Source organism: Gallus gallus, chromosome 1 (genome assembly GCF_016699485.2).
Source record: "Gallus gallus isolate bGalGal1 chromosome 1, bGalGal1.mat.broiler.GRCg7b, whole genome shotgun sequence".
NCBI lineage: Eukaryota > Metazoa > Chordata > Aves > Galliformes > Phasianidae > Gallus > Gallus gallus.
The window spans coordinates 165,993,051-166,008,991 of NC_052532.1; the positions used below are offsets into that span (position 1 = coordinate 165,993,051).

The 15,941-nt window shown below is 37.3% G+C and overlaps 1 protein-coding gene across 1 annotated transcript in view; it reads right to left on the reverse strand.

The window, feature by feature from the left end:
• The window catches only part of VWA8 (von Willebrand factor A domain containing 8), a 181,262-nt gene that overhangs the window by 110,378 nt on the left and 54,943 nt on the right, over window positions 1–15,941 (reverse strand). The window contains exons 15-19 of the mRNA XM_425624.8: window positions 7,930–8,098; window positions 7,539–7,616; window positions 3,983–4,098; window positions 3,007–3,113; window positions 2,675–2,781 (exon numbers count right to left, since the gene is read on the reverse strand). Of these exons, the coding sequence (XP_425624.5) occupies window positions 2,675–2,781; window positions 3,007–3,113; window positions 3,983–4,098; window positions 7,539–7,616; window positions 7,930–8,098 (577 nt within the window). The remainder of the gene's footprint in view (window positions 1–2,674; window positions 2,782–3,006; window positions 3,114–3,982; window positions 4,099–7,538; window positions 7,617–7,929; window positions 8,099–15,941) is intronic.

Consider the following 15,941-nt stretch of genomic DNA (forward strand, 5'->3'; position numbering starts at 1 on the left):
GTGCTAGATTTCCCTAAATATACATCACTCTCAGTATTCATTCCTAATGCATCTCCTTCTTGGCCTAGATGAATGTTTGTCACCCAGTGCATAAGAACTTCTGTTTACACACACAGGACAACTTTCCAACAACTCCACTAGAAGGAAGTAAAATGTATCCTGGTAGAACAGCACAGAAACAAAACACAGGGAGTTCCCATGAATGCGTTCACTATAACCATGGCTGGTTTTTTATTTGTTTGTTTTTTACATTAAACACCAGGTCTAAAGTAGTAACAAATACACTTTCCTACTCCATTTAAGCTTTAGTTTCAAAGAAAATAATAATAGTATAATAGGAAAATACAAGCTCAATTCTTTGTTTCTTGTAACTTCTAAAGAAGACTGCCTAGATGAAGTCAAAGTATATGATGTGTATTTTACACACGTATCCAGTATTGCAAAAGGTGACACAAACAATACAAAATTCAACCGCATCACACTCCTCACAAATAATTTGTTTAAAGGATCCAAAGGATTTATGGATTATGTGGCAATGCCGACTACTTTACTCTAGCAATAGTCTTGTATATTTCTCCACTGTACCTAGTGAAAATAGGTCATTTGAAAGTAGGTCAGACAAGCTACTTAGTGGAATGAATGCTTGTCTTTAGATAAACATACACAGAAACATACAGGTTTCCACAATATCATTCTATCTCTAGTACTTAATTTGGGGGAAAAAAAACAACACAGGACCTCACAGGTAATTTCTGACTATATAGAAATATACCATTTATAACTGTGTGAAAGATGTTTTAGGATGTCCAAATCTCTCCAGACAGAGGTTGGGGGTGGGGGGAAAGAAACTCATGTAAACAGCTTAATACAACAAAATCCTAATCAGGCATGCCAAAGGACTAATGAATACTCTATGCATAATTCAAGGGAAGACCTGAAGGCAAATCATTTACTGGTTACATTTTTTTATTACTATTATTTTACTGCTAAAGCTGAGTACTTCCTTCTGATGTATTCTATTTTTATCCCAAATTGGACAAATATACACACATTCCAGTTTCCCTGCAGAACTGCTTTCCTGCAAGAGATGCTACATATTGATTTTTTTTTTACCATGACCAAAACTAACATTGTATTAGAATGCGTGCAGACATTTCAAATACAATATTTACATGAAGTAGACACAACAACATTGTATGAACTTAATCCATGCTCCTCAGAGGCTGGAAATCCAAATTTATCATATCACCAAAAAATAATTAACATCACTGTGTCACTCATGGACAGAGAGCAATGTGCTGTGGTAATGTTGAATTCCACTTGGACAAGTATCTACAGGGCAGGTGTCAAGAGGATTGGGCCAAGCTCTTTTTAGTGGTGCTCAGTCACAGCACAGGGGGCAATGGACATAAACTGGAACCCAGAAAATTCCATCTGAACCTGAGAAACATCTTCCTTACTTTGAAAGTGACAGAGCACGTGGAACAGGCTGCCCAGAGAGTTGTGGTGTCTCCTTCTCTGGAGATATTCAAAACCCACCTAGATTCTTTCCTGTAGAACGTTCTGTAGGAAACCTGCTTAAACAGGAGGCTGGTCCCAATGACTTTCAGACATTCCCCCCAACCCTACAATTCTGTGATTCTGTGGTTCAGAGGTCGGGTACAGTTTTATGCAGTGTGTTCAACTGTAACTATTGAAACTATATGCAAGAAGATGGAAAAAGCAATGCAGGTATGAGTTCTAGAAACGGCAATACAGAATCAGTTCTCACATGAAATGTTACTGGGGAAGATGAAGATGACTGTGATCTGTTCTCCCTGCATGGTCTGTCATCACCTTCAGTAGGTGACAGTCACATAGTAGAAAGGATAGCCTTTCTGTAAAGAAATTCCAACCAGAAAAAGATGAAAAAATAAAACAAGAGAAGAGAGAAAAAGAAATTCACAAAGGCAGGAGGCTCACATCAAGCCCGTGAAAGAAAAATATTTCACAAGCTCGGTGAAATACTACAGCATTTCACACCAGCTATGAGGGTTCCAACCGTCACCCAGAGTGTAATTCTCTGGTTAAAGATACCCTTGTCTGAGAATTTTGAGGTCTCTGCGCTAGAAAGTGAAGACAGCTGCAGCGCACCTACCTCTGTAAAAGGAAGGTGGGAGGGGTGGAAAAACAAACAAACAAAAACAAGTCACCAAGCCCTTTCCTGTAATTGTCCACACTAATTGTTCTTACTCTTTGCTACCATGAACTAATTAACACCAATAACACTAACAACTAACTAATAACTAATTAAAAACTCAAGTTCTATAAAATAAATCATGATTAACTAATGACTGATTAATAATACTAATTAGTCTTCATCTTGCTTCTCAAACTTAACAGTGTTAAGACTGTCAACCTGCAAAACTTCCCCATGAAACATTCCCTGTAAAACACTCTCCCAGGATGAATAATCCAGACACAAGAGTGGATTTCTTTAGGAGGAGCAGGTGGTGGGGCACTGGGACAGGTTGCCCAGAGAAGCATCAAATCACTTCAGGAAAATTTTTAGCCTAAAGGAACTATTTCAGAAATAGAACCTTAAAAATTAATATCTTATTTCATATTTGAGAAAATGTACATTAATAAACATTTAACAAACTTTGTGCTAGAGAAGCCAGAGAATTCTACTTACTTGAGCATTTTCATAAAACAAAACATCAGGCACTTTCATTTTCTCACTTGGGTTATAAACTGGCATAGTCACAGATCCTATTTTCAGAATCCCATTGTTTATTTCACCTGGACATTTTTCAGGAAACAAAGAAGCACATGCATTACTTAGAGCATCCTCTAAGCAATCAAAAGTATCAACACACTAAGACCATCATTACATCCCAACAGAACAAAGCCAAAGGGATGTAACTGAAGCAAACTGAGTTTAATTAGTCATTTAGTCCACCCTTAAATGCAGAAGCATCTAAGTAACATACATGAATAAAAGGACAAAAGATGACATAAACTTACAAGTGTAGTCCTTCTCCTCTAGTTTCTTCATGTTATCCGGATTTGTTTCAATACCAGAATCCTGCAGATTTTTATGCAAAGCCAATCTGGCAAGGTTTGGTAAAAACCTAAATAAAGAAAGAAATAGGCAGGTCATTTCTTTAGGAAGTTTTCTTTAATGTTTTCCATATTTTTGCAACATTAGATCATTATGAAGCTTTACTTGGATCTCCAACCATTGAACATCTACGGCCTTACTGCTCAAACTTCAGCGTTCCGCCTTTCCTCAAGGAGAGAAGTTGAACTTCTCCCACAGGTAACTAACTACACTAATAGTTGCACACTGCTTATGAAAGGGTTTGGCATTACAGAATATTGCAACAAAGGTGCAAAGTGGAGTTAATTAGAGCTTCTTTTTCCACTTCCATTAAGAGATGCAATAGAAACAATGTTTAGTAGGAAGAACTTCTCTTGACTCTGTTCCCTTGGAGCTTTGGTTCTCAAGTGAAATAAAGAGCTCAGCGAGATACGAAACTAGGCTTGGTTAGTTTCCCAAGCCTTTGGTTAAGTACAATTTGCTTTCTATAAAAAACAAACAAACAAACAAAAAAACCAACACTATGTTCAAAACCTTTTAACCTACCAGTTTCAAAACTGAAATCAAACTTCCATCAAACAAGATGTTAACATAATTCTGCTTTGAGTGTTTTGAGACAGTGAAGCAATGTTGATAATGGTGTCATGGTTTTGTAACTTCGCTATTGGTGTTCCACATCATAACATCACGGACAAACTTTGTATTATGTCATTAAACACCATCATAAAGATGAGAAAACACTACAAAGCCATTTCTACTTACGTCCTATATTTAAGAATACCAGAGAAACAATTCTGAAGAAAGTAATTGCACTATTTACAGAAATGCACTAACAGGTATCTTGCATGCTAGCAATAGACTGATGAACTCTTGAACTTCCACCCAAACTAGCACTTCTACCTGGAAAGACAAGCTTTATTAACGGCATAGTAAAGGCTTTCATCTGGATGTTGTGACAGTCGACGACAAATTCGCAATAGCTGTCGAGTAGATAAAGATGAAGCCAGGGACTGTGCCTGTCAAAAAATACAAGGTAGTTTAATTACTTGATCTCTGAGACTTAAACTGAACATGTCAGGAAAAAAAGTGTAATCCAAAAGCAATTATTTCAACTTTTCTCCTAATTCACGAGTGCTTTCTGTCTCCTGTAATGGCTGGTGCTATTTCATCTGCCATTTTTTAATTCTTTATTTGTGGCAGTACTTCACTGCCATGGAAATTATGTCATCCAAAAATTTGCTTTATGATTTCACTTGATAAGCAACAGAAAGAAAAAATATGCTGATGACTTAATTTTCTGTGCTATATAAAACCAAATACTAAAGAGTACTAATAACAAGGAGGTTAGCCATTGTGAAAGGATTGATGTTGTAAAATCTAGTCTTCACAAACTGAATATGAGCTCCACATGTAATGCTTTGGCAAAAGGGACTGGCAGGATTCAAGGATGTATAAACAAAACAATGCTGGGCAGAAGTAAGGAGATTATATCACCTCTGCGCATGCATTTGGGTAGGCTATTACTGGAACACTGTGTCCCTTTCTGTTGACCACATGTTAAAGTTAATGCTAAAAACAAGACATAATTGAGTAAAGAGTTACAGAAGTGATTCAATGCCTGCAAAGGTCGACCTAGAACAAATACAGCAACATTGAAAAATAAACAAACAAACACAGCCCCCCAAATAAGCAGCCATGTATTTAGAGAGAGATATAAATATCAAGAAAGAAATCATTCTATAATTACCATCTACCGGATGAAGGTATCTAATACAAACAGGCCCCCTGTTTTATCAGGAAGCACACAACAATGAGTGTGATCTGATAAGTTACATCATACTTCGCCTGGGTTAAATGAAATATTGTAATAAGGTAATTTCAAAACGTTTTGGTTTGGGTCATACAAATGATTTCTGACAACGGTATAATCTTTCATTTGGTAAAAAAAAATCCTGAAATTTGCCAGCAAGGAACAAAATAGAAAAAAGCAACATGTTATGAATTGCAGAAACTTTTTTCTCCCCTAATAATTTTCAAGCATGAGAAATGTCAAATCATAAACTCTTTCCTCTGGAAAAGTAATTTTAACAAACAGGCATTAACTTCTTTGGAAAGGAAAAAAAAAAAAAAGCAGTTCTATGAGATTATGCATACTCCTCTCAATGCTAAGAAGGCAAAGGGTAGTATTTTTTAGCTTAGCAATGATCAAGAATGGTTTAGATTGGGCTAAGTCTAACATTGCCACACCTGATCCTCCTGTTTTCATTGACGGAAGACTGTGAAGCATTTTCTGAATCATCACAGTATATCACTCAGCATTACAAAGATTGTGTCACACATGATGGCTTTTCGAGTGTTATCTCAAGATCTACTCACCAGTGAGAGGAGTGAGTTCTGTATCTGCTATTTCAGCTCACTAGCCATAACTTCCACTGCCTCTGAAGATCATATATTCCATCTGGTAAAGTACTCTAAACAGCTGAGATGTTCTCAACCAAAGTAATTTTCTTAAGGTAAGCAATCCTCATGCCTCACAACCAAAAGGACTGCATTGATACATACTGGCAACAAAGAACACTAACACAGTACTTTATCCATTGTAGTAGGTGGGAAGAAGGAAAAGACCACTCTTGCCTCTTATTTCACACTTGGACAAGTCCAATCTCTGAGGGCAACAGGTAGTTTAAAGTCAAAATGATATAACAAACAAAACAGAATATAGGCCCATAGAGGAGAAACTGTATCATATCCTCTGTATGTTTGCAACTGGGGGCTTAAGTTTTTGTCTAAAATCTCTTTCCTCCTAACCTGAAACAGCTGTAAACTCAAAATTAGGCGACTGTCTTTGTAATATATATCTGTGAGGCATCTAATTCAACAGGATCTTGATTGTGGTCTCTAGGTTCTATTGTAAATCAAACAAACAATTACAATGACAAAGAATACACCCACAGGCTGAATATTCTACAGGTATTCCATTGTTAACAAAATCATTTTGAACAATGGTTAATATGTCAGGATAATCTCTGGCAGAGGATTACTTACTCAGGCAACTCTATAAATAGCCCGACATACCTTAGGCAAACATTTCGGCTCTGCACACAGGCATGCTATTCCTGACATGTCGAATGTCACTGCTCATCTACAAGAAACTTCCCTCAGTCCGTACCATGACTCACATCTTATCCAACGTTATATATTTCATTTAGATATTTCACAATGCTATAGAAATCCAATCGTTTGAAGATGACTATTATAACGTTCTATTCAAGCATGGTATGCCTCCAAATATGTTACAAATGATGTATTTATCAGTCTACAATTGTCAAAGATTAGTTGTAGGTAGCTAAATACATATTAGCAACAACACTGTTCTGAAGGTGTATTCAGAAGTCAGTCTTTTTACATTTTTTTTCTTCTTAAGCTCAGGAGAGCACAAAGGCCTTTCAACAACCCTCAGCTCCCTACACAGAAATGCTGCGAAACTATTACCTATATTAAAATGATGAAAACTAAGAGCAGATTACACTTGCATACCAGTTGAACTACTGGATTCCACAAAAAACGTTTTGCATTACTTACATTAAAAACATCCAGAGTGTTAGTTGCCATAGCAATGATTCCTTCTACTCTTCACCAACATTTGACTATCTTTTTAAATAATTTTGTGGTTACTATGTCTGCAGAACTCATTTTTCTTGACAAGACTGCTCCAACAGAAAAGCCTGTAGCAGTAACACAGCTAAAAATTCTGGAGCTTTCCCTTTCACATTCCTAATCTTTGCTGTTGCACGCTAGCATTTTATAACGTCTGGAGAAGAGAAGGCTGTGGGGGACCTCACTGCAGCCTTCCAGTATATAAAGGGAGCCTACAAACAGGATGGGAGCCAACTCTTCACAAGGGTAGATACAAGGGGAAATGGTTTTAAGTTGAAGGAGAGAACATTTAGGTTGGATATCAGGGGGAAGTTCTTTACTATGAGAGTGGTGAGGTGCTGGAACAGGCTGCCCAGAGAGGCTGTGGATGCTCCATCCCTGGAGTTGATCAAGGCCATGTTGGATGGGGCTCTGGGCAGCCTGGTCTAGTATTAGATATGGAGGTTGGCAGCCCTGCCTGCAGTAAGGTGGTTAGAACTTGATCCTTGAGGTCCCTTCCAACCCAAGCCATTTTATGATAATGGCTTGGTAGTTTCCACTGCCCCTGAGATTTGGGCGAATTCCTAAAAGCTTTACTTAGTTAGATTTTAACAAAGTGCAACAAAAATCAAAGAAACTACAGTATATGGTACAGTAATTGAGAGTAATCACTTCCTGGGATCAGTTTTTCAATTAGGCAGTCTCCAAAATAACACTATATTTTGCTTAGTATACCTTAGCCAGCCTCTCTGAAAACAAGGTGTCATAGTAGAGGAACACAGATTTGAAACAAACAAAAAACCCCAAAAAACTGACTCACTGTGGTATCATTTGTCTCCCGAAGCTTGTGGGTTAATGACAACAGCTGCTCCACAGCAGCACTGGGTACATTTGGAATCTGCTTGAAACAAAAACAGTATTAATCTGAATGCAAGATAGGTTGAAGTTCCACATACAGCTACACACAGCTGCTTTACATCACTGAAAAAGAAATACAGTTTTGACAATGTTTTTTAATTACATCATCATTTAATATCGTGATAAGAATGCAAATTTATTCTAATACCATTTATAGATAAGCCGGTTTTGAAAATGAAGTCACATTTGTGCTGCATTCAAACAGCATGAGAAATAGCAAAATATTTTCATATAGTAAAAAAAAAAAAACATTCAATAAACAATAATCTGCCTACAATATTGAACGTACTCACCATTTCTTTAATAACTTGGATTTCTTCATTCTTACTTAAAGATCGAACATGATGAAAGAGAAACAGTGTCAGAAACTCTGGACCAAGCCACTGTTGGGTACTACTTCCAATGACAGGAGGTTCTGCTAGGACGACTATTCTGAATGAGGGGTGGATAGGAAAGATAGACCTGCCAAAAAAGTTTTAAAAAATACATTATCTATCTGACTGCAGTGAATATCGAATTTATTTTTTTTATAGCAGATGAAAAAAGAATTGTATTATTGAATCATATCAGAATACCTACTCAGATAATTTGCAAGGCAACTTTATTAAAAAAGACGGTCCTGCAGTTCCTCAATTAGATTGACAGAAAGGATGACATTGTAGAGATTGGCCTAGATAATGCCAAAAGCTGGATTTAGCAACACTGATGTTCTCTGCAGCCTCTGGAAAATCACCTAGTCTCTTGGCATTGGATTAATGCATCTAACTTCATAATATGCCTGAAAGTTAGTTATACGTCATACCTTGACTCATTTTCAAGTCACCATGGGGGAAAACAGGTCCCTTAAATGGCTGCTTAAGACTTAGAAGAATTTAATAAACACCCCACTGAGTCCTTCAATCCATACATCCAGCTAGATGTTCTCTCTCTGATGGTGGCAGCTGGAGATGCTTCCTGGGGAAGGCACATAAGCCTTTCTCAAGACTTATGTGAGAGATTGCTATCGTCAGCCTATTTCCCTCACCCTCTCCCAGCACTTACAATCATACATTCAAAGGATTTAAGGGCTTATCTTTATTTGCTTTGATGTCTCTTTATCCAGAACTTTGTCTAATCTCTTCCTGAACTACATCATCCTATCTGCCTCTGCAGCTTCATGTAGCAAGGCATCCACTATTCATTGTGTAAAGTTCATATTGCAGGATTTGGTGAAAAACAGTCATAAATGCCTGTGTATTTCATTCCACTGTAGATAAAAGGAGCTTACTGTGACCAATACGAGCTTAAATACAGAACTTGTGGATGCTTGCGTTACAACGGCAGAAGAGCACTGCCACTGTCTTGGGTGGTTTTGCCTTCTTCACATCTTTTGTCTATCTTATCTATGTAACATTACCACATCTTTGGATTTGGAGTGCACTGGTACTCACTGAACAGCACAAGTACATGATTTCTAGAGGTAACAGACATAAAAGTTGGACACAAAAGCTAGTCAAATTACGCAAGAATTGCTCTCAACAATTAATTTTGCAGTACATTTATTAAAATAGCAGACGTTAATTTGGAAAAAGAAATGAAATTGAATTAGTTTATTCTGTTAGATATGCCCGTTACCATGTGTGATTTTTCATATAAGTTACAAAATCTGAAATCAGAATATTTGGAGACCAGTGGGAAAATGACAGCATAAGCAAGAAAATCTGAAGACAGAATAAGATCATTAAATACAAATTATCAAAACTAACTGTAAAACTGTGACACACCACAGTGATTGTAGCAAACAGACTCTTGATCAAAGGTAAACACAGGGGGTGGGCATGAGTTATTCTTAGCTGAAAGCCATAAGCCTAGGAGCTACTCCCTGACTGATAAAAATAGAAATAGATGTCTGAAAACATCACATGAAAGAAGAACCAATGGAAATGTCACTGTCACTAAGCATAAAAGAAGATCAGGGAACATTAGCAAACATTATTATAGAAGAAAACGCTTCCTTTCCCACCATTACTAAGGAGAAAAACAACCGTACTTCCATAATCACCTAAATCCCAAGGACCAATTCCGGTCCTTCTGTAATACTGTAAGAGCACAAGAAGCAGTCAGTTTTCCATTGTAAAGGAAACACATCTTTCTTGTATCACATCCATGTACGTGTCTAACTCAAAGAACCTGGTGGGGACAACCAGGGAAAAGATGTGAGAAAAGCTGGAGGAAAGGAGATGGATAGTCAGGGCAAGTTAACATCAGGATGCCAGCTAGAAGTTACTGATGTATCCTCTAGACTTCTCTATCCTCTAGACAACCTCCTCTAGAGGTTGTGAATGCCCCCTTCCTGGAAATATTCAAGGCCAGGCTGGATGGGGCTTTGAGCAACCTGGTCTAGAGGGAGGTGTCCCTGCCTATAGCAGGGGGTTGGAACTAGGTGATCTTAAAGGTCACTCCCAACCCAAACCATTCAATGATTCTCTGACTTGGACAGATTATAACACCTCTGCAGTAGGTTTCCAGTTCCTAAACATGAATAAAACTATATGGCTACTTCAGAAGCCTATCATTTGGAATGAAGTTTGAAATACTAAAAAACGTCAAGATAAGTGTACTGTTAAAACAAATGTCACAAATGACATGATCCTGAAATGCTATCAAAGTTCCCGATTTCCACGTTAGCAACTGATGAGCTTCTATGTTATTCCATGGTATTACAAATCAGGTCTCTAAAGGAATACAATATAGAGACACTATGTGGAGTTATACTTCATAAAACAGAGATCTTTGACATCTTGTATTCTTTGCAGATGAATGCCAAGTAAATATATCTTGCTAAAAACATGACACTTTTTACATCACTGAAACTCAAGCACGGGGAAGATTTGGTGCTGTTGGATTAGTGGAGAGAATCCCCATTCCTTTCTCTTTCTATTAAATCTTTACTGACAGCAGAGCCAGAGAGCACTCTCTTGTACTAATATCCATGTCCTTTTGACATCAATGTTTAATTCCAACCAAGGATTACCACCACCGTCCTTGGCAGGAGGATCAGAATGCAGTCTGCTCAGGGTGATTCTGGGGAAAGATTTTCCTGTTATCAACACATGGTTCAAAGCAATTGAAGCTAAAAATAAAATAAAATAAAATAGTAATAATAATAATAATAAGATGCAGAATTGCATTCCTAATGCCACCCTGCAAAGCCAAACTGGGCTTGGTTCCCTTTCCCTGTAGCATGGCTTCTTAAATCCCACTTTCTATCAAAACATCAAAAATTCTATGAGTTGGGAATTGTTATAATATTAGGACCACAAATGAACTATTTTTTCTTTCCTTGCTGTTTTTATTGAATTTCACAATATTCTCAATTCAGCAAATTACTGTATCTGGAAATCCACCAAGCTGAAAAAAGAAAACAGCAAATACAAAGTAAAAGCTAGAAAAATTTTCACTATTTGCAAAATTCATTTTCTGCCACATTTTATATTTGTCTCATCTATCTGTTGTCTTTCAACCTAATCGTGTGGAAAATCATCCACAGTCTGCAACGCATTAAACCAATGCATGCATGAGTAACTTCTAGCTTCTGAACAATCCTATTACATACATAGATTATCTTCTAATAGATACCTTTCTGCTCACCATAACAAATACTTATCATGTATGAGTGCACACTGGGGGGCTATATCCACCCCAACAGGTTAAAAGAATGCCTGTTAGCATAAACCAGCACTTCACTGCTTATAGAAGCCGTATACTACCTTTACAGCAACCATCTCAGTGCAGTAATGGATGGCTGCATAAGAAAACTTAAGCAAAATTCATGGATATGCATAGTGGTTGAAAACACACTTTCTTATCCCTGTAGCTGTTAATGAATATGAATCTTCCAATCATCATCAGTTATAATTTCACTCTGTGTAAAAGAACTTTAAGGACCACTAGTCACTTCCTCGGGGCAGCTTTTTTGCATTCTTCTCCCCAACTAATAAACAAAAATACCTTGTTTCCCCACGTGACTGAATATCATCTCACTGGGACTGTTGGCTCTCTTCACTGCACAGCAACACCGGCACGAGAAAAGACTACAGGGAAAAGTACTCCTTGCCCACTGCTAGTTATCCAACAGGCCAAGGAGCATCCCAGTCTAATGAGGACAAACGTATTCCTTGCACTTGTCAGTCCTGCTACAGCTATTGCACTCACCAGTCCAAAGCCTTTCTCAAGAAAACGCTAGCAGACATGAAAGATACAGAAATGTAATGAAATAAACATATAACTCAACGTCAATAATTGACATAATTTAAAATAACAATATATTTTATGAGCTCTTTAGGCAGTAGTCATTCTTTAAAGCACAATTGCAAAAAAAAAAAAAAAAAAAAGTGACTTATGAAAAATAGCATTCAAACCAGCAAAACTTCAAAACAATCCAAGCACCAAGAAATATTTTCCTCTTAGACATTACTAATAACCCTGCCATGGTTAAAGCATTTTCACATTCTTTAGTGTAACACTGTTCACATTCTTTATACAGAGGCATGTAATTTCCTTAGGCCACAGTGTGATAAGAAAAACTATCCCTTTTTTAAAATAAAAAAGAACCTCATGATTTAACTTGAAGCAGTGGATTGTACAGTATTCTCCCTTCTGTTTTTCCTTTCTATTTTACTATCCATATGAATTACACACATTTTACAAGTGTTGAAACATTAAAAATGAAAGGCACTAAAACTGTGGAAAATGACTGCATTATTTTTACTATCAATCAAACATTTTCATATAGAAACATGAAAAGCGTTGTGCTCTGCTGACAAAGGGATCTACAGGAAATTCTCCATTAATACCTCAATTTTTTTCCCAGAATAATCTTCAGGTGTTTCAACTTCTCTTACAAACACAGACTAAAGAATGCGTACAGAAGTTTCAGCTCATTGGTTAAGAGCAGTACTCCTTTTATCTATCATGAAATACTATTTTGTAAATGGAATTTTTAAACAGACTTTAGATGAAAATCTGAATCCTAGTTGTCTACCAAAAAGCATGATCACTTGCCCTTTTATATTACAAAAGATATGCTCCATTTGAAGTTCTACACCCAGGTCTGGGGCACCCAGATCAAGAAAGCTGTGGAGCTGAGGTCCAGAGGGGGCCATGTAGATGATCAGAGGACTGGAGCAACATTCCTCTGAAGATAGGCTGAAGAAAAGGAGCTTTTTCTGTCTGGAGTAGAGAAGGCTCCAGGGAGACCTCATTGCAACCTGCTAATGCTTAAATGGAGCTTATAAACAGGAGGGAAATCAACTTTTTACATGAGTAGATTGTGATAGGGCAAGGGGGAATGGTTTTAAATTAAAAGAGGAGAGATTTAGATTGGATGTCAGGGGGAAATTTTTCACTGAGAGCATGCTGAGACACTGGCATTAACTGCTTAGGGAAGTTGTGGATGCTCCATCCCTGAAGCTGTTCAAGATCAGGTTGGATGAGGCCCTGGGTATCCTAATCTAATGCCTGATTTAGTGGTTGCTGCAACCCTGTCTGTGGCAGGAATGTTGGAACTGGATGATTTTTAAGGTTCCTTCCAACCCAAGCCATTCTACAATTCTATTATCTGATTCTGTATATTTTATATGTGTCTTACAACAGCACCCGTCCACCTCATTAGTGAGTTTCAAATTGAGGCAACAGAGAGCAACATTTGGGTGTTTATTTCACGAATGACTAGAAGTACTACAGGAGAAACTTCAAGCCATATTCTGAATAGTCACTACAATCAAGAACACCCACGAACAGTAAAGCTGACCATGACTGAAAAAAAAAAGAGAATATGTACCTCATCTACTCAGTTTTTCCTAAAGACAGGAGTAAGCTATCAGTTCTTCTTCATCACAGCCACCTTCTAGTCTGCATCTCATATTCTTCTTCACATTCTGAAGATGGTTTTGCCTTCTTCCAGTCTAATAATTTCCTAATGAAGCATTTGGTTTCTTCCCTTGAAATTCTGGTCCTTCAGAAATATTCTTTTTTATCTCGTTCTTTCATCCCCTTTCAGATACTTCATTCAGGCCCCATTTGACTGTTTAGAGACTTCAAACAGTCATGTGCTTCCCACTGTATCACTGACATGCCTCTCAATATGCGTTTTCCTCTTCCACCATTTCCCATAAGAACTACATTAATATGTGAGATTGGGTAGATAATTAAAAAGCTAAGAACAAAGCAAAAATTTAATTTCATTAACTGTATAATATGAATTTTATGTTCCAAGTTTAATGTATATTGATTTCCAATATACAGATGAGAACTAAAGCCTTGGACTGAATAAGTGAGATTTAGGAGAAAAAAATAAATAAAATAAAATAAAATAAAATAATTCTGTTTTAAATAAAACTTGAAACTGCTTTCCATAAGGAATTTTCTTTTTGGAAAAGTAACAGTAGCCTTCACATGTCACAGAGCAAACACCCCAGATTAAGTCCCTAAAGAGAAATAAGAATGGCACTGTGTATTCTGCAGGCCTTTCAAAGAGCAACTACACTGAAATTACTTTATTTAAATTCAGAAAATCAGGATAAATAAAGCTTCTTGCCTGGCTTTAGCATCAGAAACAGCTGACACTACGAGGCCACTGACACACAGCAAAACACACAGTATTTCTCATCAAAATGGAAAGCATCTCCCAGATACGATTTAGAAATAAGAATTGTCCTAGATGATCTGTTAAAATAAAACTCAAGGTACACTGTACTATGTGCTCCCTTCACGAAACAGTCTATGCAGGCTAATGATGGATGGCTTGCACCTACATTGTGATTAAATCAGCTGTCAGCAGTAAGATAACATTAGATGAGAAGCTGTCTGGTAAGAACACCTCGTTCTGCATAGCCATTCTGCAACACTGCAAGGTACTGGAGATTACAGTGACAGGTCACTGCTGTTGAAAAGGAAGAAGAGCAGTGAGGAATGCAGTACTGGAATCAAAGAACAACTAGTGACAAAACAGCTGGGAGCCAGCGAAAGGTAGACCAAAAAGTTCAAGATGAGGTCCTGGAACATCTCCAGCTCTTCAAGGGCTGACCAAGACAGCACCCTATGAATCCTATGAGTGGTCCACTGACAGTGAAAAAGAGCATATCAGAACCAAAGAAGCTGGCAGATTTTTGCACTACTTTACCTTAACTTCCTCTGACTGAGCCAATACAGCAAAAAGTTGAAATAGGGCTAGATTGAACATCTCACCCAGAAGGTGGATGTCTCAGTGGAAAGGGCCCTTGCTAATTAAGTAGCCAAGGATTTTCAGCTGTATCCAAGATGGTGCTAAATGGTCACACAGTTTTCAGATATAAGAGAACCCATGTAGTGGGATAGGATTTTTTTGTTTGTTTACTTTTTATATGATCAAACACTGGTCAGGATTGTTGTAAGAAACACCCTTCATACACCCAAAAAGACTTTTGATGCTTCCCAAGCAGTCAAAAGCAGCTCAATATGCTTAACTGGATCTTATACTGAAGTACAAAATTGAACGTGAAATCAGGATACAATCTAAAATAGATCCTGGGAGCTTTTTCGCTTCTCTTCTCAAATTCTGGGCTTAAAATACTTATAAAATCCTTATAAACATTTCTTTGATCTTTACTCAGACAACACAAATGCAGGAAATGCCCATCTAGCTGGCTGTATAGACTCTACAGCCTGTAGATAATTAGCAATGAGCAGTCTTAGACTCTACCTTATTTTCAAATAAGTAAATCCTACAAGGGGCTTAAAATGAAGTCTTTTTAACAACAATAACAAAACCAGATAAACAACTTTTTGAAAGCATAGATTATGAAGGAGATTAAAGGAAAAAAAAAAACAAAAAACATATTTAGCAAGACTGTTGAGAGAAAGGGGAGTGAGTGGTACGTATGAAGAGGTGGCACATTACAAGTGCATCCCTACCAGAACTGAGGTCTCTTTTAAAGTTTAGAAACACACACATCCTGCAGCATCTCAGCACAGATGTGAGACGTTTGGCATATAAGTTCAAATGTTTTTCGAGAGATTAGATCTATTTGAGATAAATAGCATGTTTGGTTCTTTATATATTGCTTATTTGATATATACCTGTATATTAGGTTGTGTCTTGGAGCACACTCAACAATACATTTTCCACTAATTACAATTTGCCAGTAGTGTTTGATCACGCATCATGTACAGTCATCAGTGAACAAGAAAAATGTTGAGTTGTGGAATGTTTCTAGCAGATGAGTGGAAGTGAAGAAACAAAAAGAATAAGCAAAATGGATTCCAACCCATCCTTAAGATTTCTTGC